Source organism: Prionailurus bengalensis, chromosome E2, assembly GCF_016509475.1.
Source record: "Prionailurus bengalensis isolate Pbe53 chromosome E2, Fcat_Pben_1.1_paternal_pri, whole genome shotgun sequence".
Lineage (NCBI taxonomy): Eukaryota > Metazoa > Chordata > Mammalia > Carnivora > Felidae > Prionailurus > Prionailurus bengalensis.
Window position 1 is genome coordinate 20,566,424 of NC_057352.1, and position 18,733 is coordinate 20,585,156.

General features: G+C 44.1%; 1 protein-coding gene across 1 annotated transcript in view; it reads right to left on the bottom strand.

Moving 5' to 3' along the window:
- TDRD12 (tudor domain containing 12) overlaps positions 1 to 18,733 on the bottom strand; it is a 78,874-nt gene that overhangs the window by 17,783 nt on the left and 42,358 nt on the right. The window contains exons 17-25 of the mRNA XM_043599093.1: positions 17,888 to 18,079; positions 17,510 to 17,638; positions 16,499 to 16,616; positions 15,700 to 15,839; positions 15,346 to 15,566; positions 12,575 to 12,674; positions 4,953 to 5,140; positions 3,982 to 4,192; positions 2,889 to 2,981 (exon numbers count right to left, since the gene is read on the bottom strand). Coding sequence (XP_043455028.1) covers positions 2,889 to 2,981; positions 3,982 to 4,192; positions 4,953 to 5,140; positions 12,575 to 12,674; positions 15,346 to 15,566; positions 15,700 to 15,839; positions 16,499 to 16,616; positions 17,510 to 17,638; positions 17,888 to 18,079 — 1,392 coding nt within the window. The remainder of the gene's footprint in view (positions 1 to 2,888; positions 2,982 to 3,981; positions 4,193 to 4,952; positions 5,141 to 12,574; positions 12,675 to 15,345; positions 15,567 to 15,699; positions 15,840 to 16,498; positions 16,617 to 17,509; positions 17,639 to 17,887; positions 18,080 to 18,733) is intronic.

Consider the following 18,733-nt stretch of genomic DNA (forward strand, 5'->3'; position numbering starts at 1 on the left):
CTTATCAGGGAAATACAAATCAAAACCACACTCAGGTATCACCTCACGCCAGTCAGAGTGGCCAAAATGAACAAATCAGGAGACTATAGATGCTGGAGAGGATGTGGAGAAATGGGAACCCTCTTGCACTGTTGGTGGGAATGCAAATTGGTGCAGCCGCTCTGGAAAGCAGTGTGGAGGTTCCTCAGAAAATTAAAAATAGACCTACCCTATGACCCAGCAATAGCACTGCTAGGAATTTATCCAAGGGATACAGGAGCACTGATGCATAGGGCCACTTGTACCCCAATGTTCATAGCAGCACTCTCAACAATAGCCAAATTATGGAAAGAGCCTAAATGTCCATCAACTGATGAATGGATAAAGAAATTGTGGTTTATATACACAATGGAATATTACATGGCAATGAGAAAAAATGAAATATGGCCTTTTGTAGCAACGTGGATGGAACTGGAGAGTGTGATGCTAAGTGAAATAAGCCATACAGAGAAAGACAGATACCATATGGTCTCACTCTTATGTGGATCCTGAGAAACTTAACAGGAACCCATGGGGGAGGGGAAGGAAAAAAAAAAAAAAAAAAAGAGGTTAGAATGGGAGAGAGCCAAAGCATAAGAGACTGTTAAAAACTGAGAACAAACTGAGGGTTGATGGGGGGTGGGAGGGAGGAGAGGGTGGGTGATGGGTATTGAGGAGGGCACCTTTTGGGATGAGCACTGGGTGTTGTATGGAAACCAATTTGTCAATAAATTTCAGAAAAAATAAAAAATAAAAAAAAAATAAATTAAGGGTTATAAATGTGAAATAAATATATATTATTCGAATCAAAAAAAAAATAAAAAATAAATCAAACATGCTCTCGGTGACCCCGCGATTCACCGTGCAATGTTTGGTGCACATGGGCCTCCCTCTGCCGCATCAGAAGTCACACGTGAGATGCTTCCAGAACCTGCCCCCACACTGCGGAAGTATGGTGAGGTCTGGGGTTGGGAGGCCCAAAACTGAATCCTGGAGTAAAACCCCCAGATGAGACCAATCTATAATGCAAGGACCACACACACAACTCTTACTTTCTAACTTTCTAACTTAATTACTTGAGTATTTTCACCTCTCCTAACAAGGAGCCTACCCCAAGGCTCGGAGACTTTGGCGCCCAGAGAGGGGCTACGCCAAGGCCCTAAGTCCCATGTTCTGGACAGTTTCCTCCACTGGGTTTTTTTCCTGCGACCAAAATACTCTCATCAATTTTAATGTGGATGGAATATGAAGTTCTGCAACATCCTGATTCCTGCTGACGGAAGGTGCAGACCCAGGACCGCGCGGTCCTTTCATGGCAGGGGAAGCAGCGGGAGCACTTTCCGAAGTGAACACCGGGAACACATTCCCACCTGGGAATGGCGCAGGTGCCTCTTTCCACTCGACTGGGGGTTGAGCTGGGCCGGGTGGAGAAGGAAGCAGGCGTGGGGGTCTGTCTCCCCTCCACCGAGCCACGGACAGCACTACACTTCGGAGCTGCGGGAGCAGACGGCCAGGTGGGTTTTCTGTTTTAGCTTCTTCATTTTCTCAGCTATGGTTTTCAAAATCAGTTAATCAAGTTTCCATATTTTTTCTTCTCCATTAAACAACCAGAATATTGACTATTACGGAAACTGAAGACCCCAAATCTTCATTTACCTAAACTGGCAACCTCTACCTTCTCTAGTGAAAATCATTTTCTCTTCTGAACCCCTAAATCTTACACCCAAGCTTCTTGTTGTAAGTGTTAGGGCTTTTCCAGTCTCATAAAAATAACTTCTAGTGGAACAGTTCTTAAGAACTGGATTCCTTTAAATCTTATCATCATACTAATTTAAGTCCAATGGAGCAAAACTTCAAATTGAAAAGCAGGGTTCTCAGGGTAGGAGTTCTTGTTCATGGACAGAAGCCAAGTGCTCCCACACAGGACCTAACACATAAATATTAGTGCTCAATAAATATTTGCTGAAGGAATGAGGCAGAAACTGTAACCATAATTCAACCTACCTTTCTTTTTTTTTTTTTTTTTCAACGTTTATTTATTTTTGGGACAGAGAGAGACAGAGCATGAACGGGGGAGGGGCAGAGAGAGAGGGAGACACAGAATCGGAAACAGGCTCCAGGCTCTGAGCCATCAGCCCAGAGCCCGACGCGGGGCTCAAACTCCCAGACCGCGAGATCGTGACCTGGCTGAAGTCGGACGTTCAACCGACTGCGCCACCCAGGCGCCCCTCAACCTACCTTTCAAAAAAACATTTTTTTTACATGTTTATTTATTTTTGAGAGAAACAGCGAATGGGGGATGGGGAGGGGGGGGGGACACAGAATCTGAAGCAGGCTCCAGGCTCTGAACGGTCAGTACAGAGACCGACGCGGGGCTCAAACTCACTAACTGTGAGATCATGACCTGAGCCCAAGTCGGACACTCAACCGAATGAGCCACCTGGGCGCCCCGAAACCTATTTTTGAAAGCCCAAGAATCCTCGACATGACTGATCCCACGTGGGGGCCACCACCACCAGTGGAGACAGAGGACTGTGAAACTGACTTAATAGTGTACAACCAAACCTTGAAAAAGTGGAATAGAATTATAAATATCAGAGACTGTCACATGGAGCAAGGAGAGTTTCAAAACGCCTGTCTCCATCGTGAGTGCTGGGTTATAGTGTAAAGGATTCTCTTATACAAGAAATCTACAACCAAATTCATGACCCAAATAATATGTAAAAAACCAACTCTCCCTAACACAGAGATCCCCCAAAACCTCCATTTATTCGAGGCAAACAATTATTCAAGCCACAAATTAGAATAATATGAATAATTTCAGGGGCCCATTCAAACACAGATTTCTTTAAAGAAAAACACACACTCACCATTGGGTCGACCCACACTGTGTTTCCTAAAGCCAGTATCACTTTCGCATCATGCAATTTCCCAATGATTTTATGATGAATGTACCTAGTGATCTGAAAAAGTAAAAGAGGTAACTTATCTGAAGCTTTAAGAAAATCTCTTATCCCGTTTATGCTGTGTACTTTTGCAAAAACCTGTTCCGTGTATTTTCCTTGTGCCTTCCCACCTCCCCGTGAGGGGGGTCACAGAGGCCATGGTGCCCCTCTGTGGACAAGGGTACTGAGCCGTGGGGCTCGGTAAGGACAGTGCACACGGCACTTCTGGACTCCCAAGGTGCATGTTTCCCACTGTGGCCAAGTATCCTCTCTCCTCTGTGAACAAGTCTTCAAAGTATGGATGCCCATTTCTTTGGAAGCTCAATGAGAACGAAGCGCCCTGGAATTGAGGGGCCCCGGGCTTCCGTGTACCCTTTCCCAGGCACGTGGCTGTTTTTCCCTCACGCGAGCCCACGGCAGACCAGACGTGCCTGAGTACTCTCTCAGGCACATTTTACCTCCGAGAAAGCCCACCCGCCTTGGACAGCCAGGTGAGCCCACGTGGGATCAGTCTTCCGTGCACCTTCACCTTCAGTGCCTCATCCGGTCTGCGAGGTGACATGCTAGCTATTACTCCTGAGGAGCCCAGAGGAAATGTCCCTTCCAGACTCTCTCTCCTTGACCATCGTCCCAACCGCAGGGGAGCTACCCCGCCTGGCCAGAGAATATCCATCACCCGGGCCCCCGGGGGGCCCACCCCCGTCTGCCAGGGGCATTCACCTGGTGCTTACACTGTTTCTTCTCGAGCTGACAGCCAACCTATTGCATAGCAATGCATATTTTATACCAATTCCAAGACCGTGAGCGCTAATGATGACGACGGTGCCAGCCAGTTCTCTGGGGCTTGGGAGCTGGCTCTGGGACGGCGGCTGTCAGCGCATTCCCACACCAGCAGGGACCCAAGCAACTGCTGCGTTAACTGGCCAGGACCAGGACGCATTCTGCCTACACTCAAATAAACCTCCATTCTGTGTATATTCTCAAAGTCAACAGGACATAAAGAGCCAAAATAACTTACCTTTGGGTTCCATTCAACTTCGTTGTCAGCGGGTTTCACTCTGCAAACAATGAACTCCACCGCCTGCGGGGGCAGAGCGTGGAAATTTTCTGGGAGAGGCAGCAATTGGTGTCTCGTGACGAGTCCAGTCCGGCCTTCGTCTATAAACTTGACGAGGACGCTGTCCGGGCCCCAGCTGTCTGCTTTTTGGCTCATCTCCAACACCTCAACCCTGGAGAACAACAGTGGCTTCAGTTTGACACAGAGATCCCAAAGGAACACAATCTTTGCCTCAACCTAGTCATTACATCCAAAACGTATAAAAAGACCCTAACTGCACAGTTTTATTCCAAACTAGAAATAAAAATTAACTGGAGCTGTCACGAGCACTCAGAATGGCTTAATTCAAGTACGTAGAAGAATAAAAACTGGGTAGTACCGTTGAATGGAGTAAATCCCCTTATCTGACAACACAACGAAAATCAACACAGTAAGGTGAACTTTCGAAGGTTCTCATTCTAGGCTCCACCGAGCGGAGACTGGACTGCCAACCACGGGCGTGAGCAGGTCCCTGAGGCAGACTGCCGGTGTCGGAACACCGGCTGTGCCATTTACTAAGCTGAGGTCACATAATCTAGGTGACCTCGCCGGGGCTCAACTTGCTCATCTGTAAGATGGGACCCACTTTACAGCTTTACAGGAATGATGTAAGTGTGCCTGTAGGGGGCACAGAGCGACAGCTCAGGAACCGGTGTGTGAGTGATACGCTGTCCTCCACGCTCTGTGCTCAGGAGCCCAGGGCTGGGTAAGTCACAGGCACGGCACCGTGCCAGGCAGCTGCGGGGGGACGCGATGCTGCCACCACCCTACCGGCCGGCAGCCAGGCTGCGTACGTGCACACTGGGTCACATGGACACGGGTCAAAACAGGGATTCGAAACCACTGGGACAAATGCTTCCCAACTTTTAGAGACAAAATAAATAGACCTTTACCTGTGAAAAAGTGTTTTTTCTGCTAATCCATATAATCCAAATTTTTCCACCTTTTCAACAGCTGTGTTATTGCTGTTCCCCTTAAAATACTCGTTCATTTCAGCATTAAGGGTTGCATAAAGATCCACGTGCTTATCAACTATACGGCCAAAGTAATGCGTTGCATTCAAAATATAAAAGGGTATTATCTGGGGGAATAAAAAGAAACAGCAAACATATCTAGAGAACAAACTCAATCTAAGCCAAAAAGGTACCTGCCGAAGAAATCAGCACGTGACCGAAGGGCCCAAAGCAGGCCAGCAGGGAGGGAAATGCAAACGAGGAAACAGGCCAACAAACAACAGGAAACCTTATCGGACTCACAAATAAGTGTGGTTTCACTTTAAACCCTATGGGAAGACTTTGTTAGCCTCGTTACTTTAAAGCTTCATTATAAATTGTAAGTGTTCCTTTGTTTACTTAACTGCACTTTGTTGTTCTTAAATAGCATCCCTGGGTCTGGAGCTCTTTCTGAGCTGTGTTCTTTATTAGCCTCTTTACTTTAAAGCTTCATTATAAATTGTAAGTGTTCCTTTGTTTACTTAACTGCACTTTGTTGTTCTTAAATAGCATCCCTGGGTCTGGAGCTCTTTCTGAGCTGTGTTCCCGTAACAGGCAGTACCCTATCGAGGGCCTACGGTGTATGAGGCGCCAGGGATACGAGAGGAGCCATGTCCTAGAGGGACACCCAGCAACCCACGGGCTGACAGATGTGCCGCAGCCGGCACACGAGCGGAAAGACAGCTCTGCACAGGCAAGTGTATGCAGGGTGGGCAGTGCACGAGGAGCAACGCCGGGGAGCACGTATGTTAGCAAAAGCATGGAGAAGGCGGTCTAGACACGGAGCAAAACGTCCACGTGAAGGTGGGGAGTCACGAGCTACCAGCAGCAGGCACCAGGACAGAACAGTTACCGGCCGAGAAGGTGCTGCTCACTGGGAGGCAGGGGCAGGCGAGGAGGGGCAGGGTCGCCCCTCACGATCAATGTCATGGGGCTGGCAGCCCACGGCCCTCCTCTGTGGCGCCCCCAGGCTCCACTGCTGGACATTCTCCCCCTCTCGTTGCCAACAAGCCCTGTCCTGTGCCACGAACACTTCCATGTTAACTCTGCTGGGGGGATTCGCTGGTTCCTCTCCCCGGAACAATCCTCCCCAGATCTTCTCGTGGCCGGATCCTTCTTCTCATTCGGCTCTCAGTGTAGCTGACCCCTCGGAGTCCCTCCCTGCCCACAGTTTCCACAGGCCCCTTGTCCTCCAGCACGTGTACCCAGCATACCCCCTGGGACTCTGCTGCATTTCACCTTCTCCACAGCACGTGTCACCTTTCTGACTCACCTGTCCACTGCCGACCCTCCCAACAGGAGGACAGGTAGCATGTCTGTCACGGGTCCCGAGCCAGCCATTCTGCAGCACCGTGGAGGAAGCTGCCTGAATAAACGCTCAGTGCTTACTCAGGCCCGCCGCCATGCCAGGCAGGGAGCCCGGCATCCCTTCCTGCATGACAGATGGCCTCTGCCAGGGAAGCCTTCTCCCCCACCATCCAGAGGCCCACTGTATGATGGCAGACAGTGACCACACGGTGGTACGGACAATATGCCCGCTATGACGTTCCGAGAGCTAAGCAGGACATAATATATACACCAACGACAAATCTTTTAAAATATGCACAACGAGGGGCACAAAGAGCGGCTCATTTGGTTAAGCGTCCAACTTTGGCTCAGGCCATGATCTCACGGTTCACGAGTTTGAGCCCCGTATTCAGGCTCTGTGCTGACAGCTCAGAGCCTGGAGCCTGCTTCAGATTCTGTGTCTCCCTCTCTCTCTGCTCCTCCCCTGCCTCTCTCCAAAATAAATATTTTAAAAAATTAAGAAGAAATAAAGGATGCACAAAGAAAAATGACAAACTAAATGTACTAAGATGCTAATGATGATTGTTTTAAGGTGACAGGAGTAAAGGGGAGAGTTTCTTTTCCCCCATATTTCCCAATTTAGGAGCCTCTGTGTTAAGCCTCACAGACCTCAGCACACACAGTGAACAAAATCCAGGCCCCAGATGTGGCAGTCTGTGGTTATCACCTTTGCATGGCATTAGCACAGCTGAAGACACATTAAGTTGGCAGAATAGAGGGGGCAAAAAGAAGCTTGTGGACCAAAGGAGGCCTCCAGAAAGGGTGACCAGTTCATCCTGGTTTGTCTGGGGCTTTCATGCTTTCAGCACTAAACATCCCATGTGCCCAGAAAATCCCTGGTCCTGGGCACACCGGAAGGGTCCCTTCTAGTCACACCCCTGCCTGTTTTGACTCCACTCTCACCAACAGTCCTGCACATAACTAATTCACTTTGCTACAGTCGCAGGATACAAGGTAAGGACACACCAATCAACTGCATTTCTAAATAATCAGAAAATGAAGTTTAAAGAAAAATAACATTAATGTCCAAAAACATGACCTATGAGGGATAAAGTTAACAGAGTAAGTACAAGATCAGCCTACCGAAAATTATAACACGTTGCTTAGAGAAATTAAAGATGACCTAGATAAATGGAGTGATAGCTATACCATGTAAATGGACAAGATGACTCAGTATTGTTAAGATACTTATTGTCAATTCTTCCCATATTAATCTATAGACTCAATGCAATGCCCTTTGAAATCCCATCAGGCTTCTAAGTAGAAACTAGCAAGCTGCTTTAAAATTTTTCAATGTCAGAAGGATATTAAAGATGACAGGCAAGTTGGGAAGACCTCCCTACCAGTCTCCAGGATTATTTATAAAGCTACAGTAGTCAAACCAATGTGGCACCTTACAAGGGTACACAAACAGACCAAAGAATAGAAGAAAAAATTCATAATTCACAAATATGGTCTCCTAATTTATGTCAAAGGTACTAGTGTAATTTAAGGGGAAACGAAGGTCTTTATGATAAATGATGCTAGTGCAACCATTTATCTATAAGGGAAAAATTTGCCCCTTATCCATACCCCCCTCCCACACACACATTAATTTGAGATGGATCACAGACCTAAATGTAATACCATAAAACTTCTAGAATAAAAAAATAGGGAAAAATATTTGCAATCGTAGGATAGGCAAAAATTTCTTATGGCATGAAAAGCACAAAATGTAAAATAAAAAAGTGAGAAAGAAGACTTCATCAAAATTAAAAACTTCTGCTTTTCAACCGAGGGAAAATATTAGCAATTTATCTGACAAAGGATACCCATAATACATGAAGAACTCTTAAACTCAACAACTCAAATTTAAAAATAGGCAAAAACATGGGCACAAAGTGTGAAAAGAGAGTTCATAAAAGAGATACAAAGGGCCAAATGAGCAGTGAAAAGAGGTCCAAGATTATCACCAGAGAAACGCAAATAAGATTATCTGTGCAAATGCAATGGCGTGGCAAAAATTAAAGACTGAGAACACCATGTATTGAGAATATGCACCTACTGGAACTCTTGTATGCAATGCTGGTGAGAATGTAAAATGGTACCACCACTATAGAAAACGGTTTGGCGAGTTCTTACACACACACAATCATGAGCCGGCAATTCCACTGTCTCACTCAAAAAAACATGAAGATACAGATCTAAAAAGATTTGTAACACAGAAATTCACAGCAGCCAGAAACTGCAAACAACTCAAATGGCATAAACTTGTGAACAGACAGGCAATCCACGGGAATCCTACTCGATAAGGAAAAAGGTGAATCTCAAAAGCATTACGCTGAATAACAGAGATAAGACTCAAAAGACTACGTATTGTATGATTCCATTACAAGAAATTCTAGTAAACACAAAGGTCTAGTGACAGAAAGCAAGTCCAGTGGCTGCCAGGAGTTGGGGTTGGGGATGAGGGGCCAGGAGAGACCTTTCTGAGGCAATAATAATGTTCATATCTTGACTGTGGCAGTGGTTACATGATTGTACATATTTCTCAAAACTCAACAAACTATACATTTAAAATAATGATTTTTACTGTATGCACACTGAACTTCAATAGAGCAGATTAAAAGGGAGGATCTGGTTAGAGGGGTTCTGGGAAGGTGACAGTGGTGAAGTGTCATGTGTTTTGACTCTGAATCCCCATGTAAAGACAGAGCAATGAGATGGCAAACCAAATACCGGGGGCATACTTTACAACAAAGCTAATCGACAAAATATCCCCACAGACCCCAAAATAAAAGCAGATGAGGAAGATAACAAAGGAGAAAATCCAAGAGACCTTGGGTTTCATGATGACTCTGTGGATATGCCAAAAGCATGATTCCATGAGAAAAACAAGTGGAAAGTTGGGTCTTCATTACAATTAAAAACCTCTGCTCTGCAAAAGGCACTCTAAGGAGAACGAAAAGACAAGCCACAAGACTAGGAGAAAATTTTTGCAAACCACGTATCTGATAAAGGACTGGTATCCAAAATCTACAAAGAACTCTTAAAACTCAACAATTAGAAAACAGACAACCCAATTAAAAAATGGGCAAAACACCATGAACAGAGAGCTCACCAAAGAAGACATACGGGTGACAAGTAAGCACACGAAAAGATGCCCAACATCAAACATCATCAGGGAACTGCAAATTGAAACAATCAGGTACCACTACACACCTACTGGCATGGCCAGAATCCGAAACGCTGACAACATCAGCTACTGGAGAGGAGTGAAGCAACAGGACCTCTCATTCTTTGCTGGTAGGAATACAAATGGTGCAGTCACTTCAGATAACAGTGGGGCAGTTTCTTACAGAGAAAAACAGCCTTACTATACAAGCCAACAATCGCATTCCTTGTCATTATCCAAATGAGTTGAAGGCTTACGTCTGCACAAAAACCTGCACACAAATATTTACCATAGCTTTATTCATAATTGCCAAAACATGGAAGCAAGTGAGATGTCCTTCAAAAGGTGAATGGATACACTATGGTATACTGAACAATAAAAAGAAATGACCTATTAAGGGATAAAAAGAAGCCAGTTTGAAAAATGAAAAAAGCCAGAAAAGCCTACATAAGGTACAGTTCCAACTGTATGACATCCTAGAAAAGGCAAAAATATGAGACAGTAAAGTATCAGCGACTGCTGAGAGTTTCAGGGAAGAGAGGAAGGGTGGAGCAAGGGGGTCCTGAGCCATTGAAGAGTTCTGTGGCACCAATGTAGAGTCATGTGTCACTCTGCATTTGGTAAAATCCACCGAATGTTCGCTACAGGGAATGAATCCTAATGTAAACTACAGACTTCAGTTAACAACTAAACGTATCAACACTGACTCATCTATTGCCACACATGTGCCACACTAATGCAAGATGTTACTAATAGGGGAAGCTGTTGGGGTGGTATCAGGAACTCTGTATTTTCTGTTCAGTGTTTCTGTAAACTTAAACTGCTCTAAAAATAAATATCTAGAGGTGCCTGGATGGCTCAGTCGGCTAAGCGTCCAGCTTTGGCTCAGGTCACAATGTCACTGTGAGTTCAAGCCCCACATCGGCCTCTCTGCTGTCAGCACAGAGCCGGCTTCAGATCCTCTGTCTCCCTCTCTATTCCTCCCTGATTCGTGAGCGTGCACATACACGTGCTTTCTTTCTTAAAAATAATCCTTTAAAAATACATAAGTAAAGTATCTATTAATTTAAACAACAACAACAAAATAAGCAGATGAGCCAAACCCAGCCGCATCACGAAGCCTGCGTGTTATCACTGTCTGTGCAGGAAGAAGCACATGCAAGAGCCTAAACACAGGAGTCCACAAGCGGCTACAGGTACTCAGTGAAAACACCGTGGGTGGGGGAGGGGGGCGGGGGTGGGGCGGGGTGGGGGGAGGGCCAGTGAGACGGGAGCAACTGAGCCTGGCAGGTTTTCTTCCATTCCAACAGTGGGTGAAGGCTGGAGCCCCAGGAAGTCTCCAAACTATCCATCCAAAGACAACAGAGATGAAGGGCCAGATGCATGTGGGAGACGGAAATGGAGCCAGGAAATCTGCACAATCTCAGAAACTATGTCCCCACCTATTTTAATTACAAGAAAGAAACGGCAGAAAAGGAAACTTGGAAATTATCAATGTTCCCCTGACTCAGACATTCTAAAATTCAAGGGAAATATATTTTATCTGAAAAGGAGCTGTAGCAAAGTATTAAGACCAAATTCCATATTAAGTTATAACAAAAAAGAGAATAAGGAGAGTAACAGTCCCTACAGATAATGGGGGAGTCACTGGGAAAGATGGATCCACAACCTAGATCAAAACTGTACCCTTCAACTTGAAAACAAGCTACCTTTCCTCTTGTTAATTAAGAAAATAATGGGGAGCCGGGCTGGCTCAGTCAGTGGAGCATGCAACTCTTGATCTTGAGATTGTGAGTTCAAGCCCCACAGGTGTGTGTGTATATATATATGTGTGTGTATATGTGTGTGTGTGTGTATACGTATATATATATAATCCTCTCGAGAGGGAGAGAGAATATATATATATATATATGCATATATACATACACACACACACATATATATATACACACACACATATATACATATACATAGAGAGAGAGACATACGTGATAAACAACATGTATAAAGGAACATAGACCAGAAAAACTTAGAAATGAGGTAACAGAACTAGGGAGACAGAACGGCACAAATGAGCAGAACATAGTTGCTTTAGGGAAAAGGGAAGGTGAAAAGAAGTCCTGAACTCAAGAAGAAAGGAAGAGGGGCGCCTGGGTGGCTTAGTCAGTTAAGTGTCCGACTTCAGCTCAGGTCATGATCTCCCGGTTTGTGGGTTCGAGCCCCACATTGGACTCTGTGCTGACAGCTCGGAGCCTGGAGCCTGCTTTGGATTCTGTGTCTCCCTCTCTCTCTGCCCCTCCCCTGCTTGTGCTCTCTCTCAAAAATGAATAAACATCAAAAAAAAATTAAAAACAAAAAGAAGAAAAGAAGTATTAAAAAGGATTCAGGGGCGCCTGGGTGGCGCAGTCGGTTAAGCGTCCGACTTCAGCCAGTTCACGATCTCACGGTCTGTGAGTTCGAGCCCCGCGTCGGGCTCTGGGCTGATGGCTCAGAGCCTGGAGCCTGTTTCCGATTCTGTGTCTCCCTCTCTCTCTGCCCCTCCCCTGTTCATGCTCTCTCTCTGTCCCAAAAATAAATAAACGTTGGAAAAAAAAAAAATAAATAAATAAATAAATAAATAAATAAATAAATAAAAAGGATTCAAAAGAAAGGGACAAACTCTTAAGTCAGCAACTTTATCTACATTTCAGAATTTCCTCAAAGGACCATGGATATCGTGAAGAGACATGAGTTATCACTGCACTATTTTTAATAGTCCCCAATGGAAACAACTTTCTTTCTGAAAGTACAACTAAAAAAAATCCTTTGATTGTTGAGGTTGGTTTATCTATTTTCTCCATGTGATGTTGGTTTTCTAAATAAACTGGGGTCTTGAAATAAGGCATCTCGTAAGGACACATGGCTACTGTCACATTAATGGTGGTACATTAATAGCGTCGTAATTATTCTGCTCCTATGAATGGAATACGTTCATTAAAATGGTCATTAATTACTGGACAAAAGGATCTTCAGTAAAACTTACTTTGATGTATCCAAATGTTGGTAGAGTTTGGTTGGATAATTTCCTTGGCATGTCTATTTCTGGATTAATATGGTGTCGATCAGGACAGATCCTTTTGTCTCTGAAAAAAAAAGTAACCGGGTTTTAAAAACAAACAAAAAAACAGTAATTTTAATGTATTTTAAAGTATTCTTCAGGAAAATTAATCTGTAATTGAAATCAGAGAACTTTTATCCCAAATACTTTAAAGTTAAGTAACCATTTTAAATACTTTAGACACTAACAACATGCACATTACTGAAAAAGGGTCCTAAAATTTAATTAACACTAAATAAACTTCAAGAGTTACTTCATTATTTCTCTAGACAGTCTGTAAACGAACAAAATGTACTTCCAAAACAAAGACCCTGAAATCAGAAATTCATCCCCACAACCCACAACAAAGGCTACTAATAACCTCTAAACCAGAAGTCGCTCTGTAACCCACACTGAGAAAACAGAGCTTCTGTTTCAAAAGTCAAAATTCTGTTTAAAGGCATAATAGAAACTGCCACTAATAACCTGTTTAATGTACCATAATTCAAAAAAGTTAATGTCAATAGTTATCTGATAGATACCAGACTCCTCCTACCCAGTCCCAGTGATCACAGATCAAGCACTGGCATCATGTCCGAATCAGGGAGAAGGCTCCCGTGACTGTTAAGATAACCATCCTCTCCAAGTTGATTTATAGTATCAACACACATGCTATCAAAATTCAGACAATGTTTCTGAAGAAACTGACAAGCCTATTCCAAAATGTATGTGGAGATGGAGCGGACTTAAAAGTCAAAACCACCTTGATGAAGAGCAAAGTTGGAGAATTTGCATACCAGCTTCCAAGGCTTGCTAAAGTATAAGCTACGGTACTTAAGAAAGTGTGGTGCCGGTGTAAGAACAAAGAGACCAATGTAACACAGTCCACAAACGGACCACGTATGCTATCATCTGGTTTATGTCAAAGGCACCAACTGAGTGACAACACATTGATGTTTTAAATAAAGGCCACTGGAGCAAATGATTACCCACGTGGAAAAAAGTAACCCTTGCCCCGTACCTCACACTTTAAACAAAAATTCTCACTCTAGATTATATACCTAAGTGTGAAACCATCCATAAAGCTTCTAGAAGAAAATACAGAAGAATGTCTTCATGACCTAGAGACAGGCAAATATTTCTTACATAAGGACACTAAACAATAGTAACCATGAAATAGTTCATCAAAATTAAAAAGGTCTGCTCACCAAAAGACTTACAATGAAAAGGCGGGCACCTGAGTGGCTCAGTCGGTTAAATATCTGACTCTTGATTTTGGCTGAGCATCATCTCATGGTTAGGGAGTTCAAGCCCCACCTCTGGCTCTTGGGATTCTCTCTGTCCCTTGCTCTCTCTGCCCCTCCCTTGCTCTCATAATTAATTAATTAGTTAATTAATTGAAAGTAGTAAATAAAAAATTAAAAGCACAGTGAAAAGGCAAGCCATGAACTGGGAGAAGATCTCAAGGCATATATCTGACAAAGTAGTTGTATGTCGAATAAATAAACTACTCCTACAAAGCAGTAAGAAAAAGAATAACACCCAATTTATTATTATTATTTTTTTAATTTTTTTATTTTTCAACGTTTATTTATTTTTGGGACAGAGAGAGACAGAGCATGAACGGGGGAGGGGCAGAGAGAGAGGGAGACACAGAATCGGAAACAGGCTCCAGGCTCCGAGCCATCAGCCCAGAGCCCGCCACGGGGCTCGAACTCACGGACCGCGAGATCGTGACCTGGCTGAAGTCGGACGCTTAACCGACTGCGCCACCCAGGCGCCCCGTCCAATTTAAAAAATTGGCAAAAGAGGGGCGCTTGGGTGGCTCTAGCTGGCTAAGCCTCGGACTCCTGATTTCGGCTCAGGTCATGATCTCGTGATTTGAGGGATCAAGCCATGGGCTGGGCTCTGCACTGAGTGTGGAGCCTGCTTAGGATTCTCTCTTTCTCCCTCACTCTCTCTGCCCATCTCACCCACCAAATAAATAAACATTTTTTTTAATGGGCAAAAGAACTGAACAGACACTTCACAAGAAAAGGACGGTCAAATGTCCCAGAAGCATATGAAAAGACACTCCACATCATAAATTACTAGGGAAATACAAATGGAAACCACCACCCCCGCCAACACCGTGTTGTCGGTGAGGATATGGAGAAACTCTGCTCTCCCACACACTGCTGACGGGGTCATGAACCCGTCACACACCTTGGGAAGGTTAGACAGGCGCTCACCCCATGACCCAGCAATCCCAAAGTCTACACCCAAGAGAAATGGGTGCGTGTTTCCACAAAGGGACATGTGCAAGAGTGTTCAGGGGAGTTTCATACATAATAGCCAAAAGCTGGAAACAACTGCTCTCCCATCAACAGGAAAATGGATGTATACATTGTGATATATTCCTACAATAGAGTATCGAGCCATTAAATCCACAGATAAATAAATCCACCCAATACACACAGGAACAGAGATGAATGTTGCAGATAGTAAGCTGAACGTACAGTTCCATTTATATAAAGTTGGGAAACGAGCAAAATTCATCAATGTTGACAGATACTTAGGGGCAGTTACTTCCAGGGGGAGGGCAGATTGGGGAGAACCTCCAGGACTGGGTGGTGGTGTGTACTGTGCGTACATATGTAAAGGTCTTCCAGCAGTAAAAGTATATCACTGTGCACTTTACTGTACATTTCAAGGTTTTAAACAAATGACTGGCTTACTTGCAAAAACCAAAAGACTTAAGATACGGACAAAGAGGCCTTCGGGCTTTCTTATCTTCTTTGGCTTCCAGAACCCCCGCAGTAAACTCATACAGCTCCACGGGAATCTTGGCATCGGCTCGCTCCAGGTAGCGCAGGACCCCGACCGCGTGGCACGCATTTCTCTCCGTCAGCAGCAAGACAGATTTGGTTTTCTTATCTCCCTGTTCTGCAGGAGAACCCTTAAAATCGGGGGCGAATAAAGGAAGCAGGTCGTCCATCCCAGTCTAACTGATAAAACCCCGCGGACTCTGCATTTCTCATTGCACAGAAAATGCCAGGGGAATATTTAGAGATAACGAAAATTAATCAAACCTGTTCGGTTGGACTCTGAAAATGGTCAGACATGCAATACAGACGCCCACCAAAAATCTTTGGTGAGGAAGGGAAGCTGAAGTGAATCACGCACGTGGCATCGGTGATGGTCAAGAGCGGTATGCAGTCGTCAGTTAAGGCTGGAGACAAGGATCCGACAACCACAGATGAGGCGTAGCTCCCTGCACTGACGCTACACAGCAATTCTGTAACCGTACCTCAACACGTGTCTCTACCGCACTTCACTGAGTAGGTGCCAACAAACTCCTTCCCCGACTCCCCCCCAAAATGTCACAGCCCCGCGATCACATTCCAGAGAAAAGTCGTCTCCCTAACTTTAGCTTGGAAAATGCCCCTTTCTATTACAAATCTAGGCTGCCCATCTATTTTTCACTTATCTTACAGTTTGACTTTCAGATTTCTAACGTCATTGTTCACAACCATCTGTGACAGATTTCCTCAGAGGCGTGCGTGCGCAGACACACACACACACACACACACACACACACACACACACACACAAACGAGATGGTGGCCCTCAACCTGCAGCCCCAGGGACAAGGTCTGTGCTAAGGGCTGTTGCCTTCTGCCACGAGTGCTCCGGGGCCCCCGCATTCGCCTCAACACCAAAATCTTAATGGAGTTTAACTTTCATTTTGGGATTGACGTTACAATAAATTCTCAGGAGATCTGCGAAGTGATGAGAAATTTGGAGACGAGATATTCAAATAAGCTGAAGACATGATTCCCATCGGCTCAGCAGCCTTCTCTAAACATAAGTAGAAATTAAAACACTTACCTAATACAACGTGAGAGCCAGAACTTAACTTCTTCTTCCACTGTTCTAAAACACTTTTTAAATTAAAAACCGTTTCTTTATGCATTTTCAAGCAAAATATTGAACTGCTTTCTACTACCTAAAGATGAAACCAAATAAGCCAGTTCACAGTCAGGAACATAAGCTTAAAGTTAACTGTTCCATCAATAATTACCAGTATAAAACATTTAAAATTATCCGTGAGGGTATTATCTCATCGATCCACTAATTGTAAGAACAAGATGATTGTAAGTTTAAATAAATGTATTTCTAAAATTCTACAGTTTGTATCTAAAAGCTTGCTCAACTGAAACAAACATTATTTTGCTAAAACCATTTTCCTTCCTTTTAAGTAATGCGTGCATATATAGATGTGTGTATTTATACACGTGGATATACATGTATACACACACACACACACACACACACCAAATTTATGTGCCAACACGCATCACATCTTTTCACAAGACCTCCAGTTCATCATTGCTGAAAGGTGGATATACTGATTCTTGTATTTTAATTTGTATTTGGCTTCATTTACACATTTTAGTATTAACTTATGTAGAATTAGATTAGTTAAATCTGTAGACAATTTATTTGGCTTTTCTAGCCATATGATGCGATCTCTTGGTGTTATTGTCTCCGGTTTTTTAAACAGAGGCTACAGAAGACGCTGGCATTTCTTCGTGAATGGGATCCTTTTAACGACAAAGCACAAAACACCCTCCTTGGGGAATGTCTGCTTCCATGGAAAGGATGGTCCCACCTACTTAGCTCCTCCCTCCGGGCCCCCCCAGCACCCCCCAACCCCCGCTGTCCTTTCTCACTGCTGTCTATTCTCTGCAGCACCAGCCACCTCCTCCTCTGACTGATAAACTTGTGCAGTTTTATTCCCCTGGCAAATATTTAACTACCTGGTAATTCTCTGATGATTTTGAGATTCAATCATGGTTTAAACAAAAAATACAGACATTTTATGTGTGGAAGGCTCACCTTACACACGATTTCTGTTTCAGCTACAGAACCAGTGAAGATCAAGGTCTTTTGTGCTTGACTTGGAATGAAATCTAGAGTCTGGAGTAAAGTAGAGGTTTTTTCACATTCCAGGCAAAGGTGCACTACCTGGTAACGAAAGGCAGAAACAGTGTGGTTTTAAACACATTCCAGGTGCCCCAGCTTCACTTTTCATCGCTAAGTTAGGATTTTAACAGAAAACAACGTATAGAATGACAATATAAATCTAAATACACGATTATCGACTCGTGTAGATGAAAGCTGCAAAATTTTACTTTATTAAGCCACGAAATGGAGGCTACCTGCTTGTGTTCCTCAGCCCTTGACCGCCCCCACCCCACGCCCACGAGCCCGCACCTGCTGGACGCTGCCATAGAGAGCAGCCTCTTCCATGGCCGTGACCACAACGTAGGGGTCATTCATGAACTCTTTCATCAACTGTTCTATATGTCTGCTCCAATGAACTCCAACGGCAACAATCTGATGTGGTGCAGATTCCCTTTCTTCAACGTCAATGTTTTTTTTAAAGTTATCTAATATAGCGAACATCTAAAAAAGTTAGTATAATTAATTTCATTTTTATTTCAAAAGGGAATAATAGTTGGTTGACAGGAACATAAGTGGTAAAGAATTGCACACTTTCTGTTCTCAGAGTGGAGAAGGCCTTTCCAAAGAAAAGAAGAAAACTACAAAGGAGAGAATGTTAAGTATAAACAAAATCAAAACACAAACGGTATCTGGGTGAAATGCGTGTGACATATGCAACCAAGAATTAATATCCTTACATGAAAAGTTCTACGAATGGACTAGAAAAAGGTGATCCTGCCGACAGAAAATAAGCAGAGAAAATGAACCAGCAGTTCACAGAAGAACAGTAGGAGTGGCCGGTATACAAGTCAGCCAGGAAGTACAGATTACGCTCACGAGACACCATATGTAACGAGGAGACTGGAAATGAAAGCCGGACCAAGCCGGCCACAGGGCATGTGGTGTGGTGGCGCATTGTCCATGGGAGCGTAAATCGGTCTCTGCTTTCAGAAAGGCAACTAACTATATGATGCAGTATTCTGGATATTAGTTTTGCAAATAAGAACTGAGGCTTTAGAGGCATTCAGAAACCCTGCACAGGCCATACAGTCAGCAAGTAACAAAGCCCAGACTTGAACCTGGGGGTGTCCTTGCTCCAAAATGAAATGCCTGTGG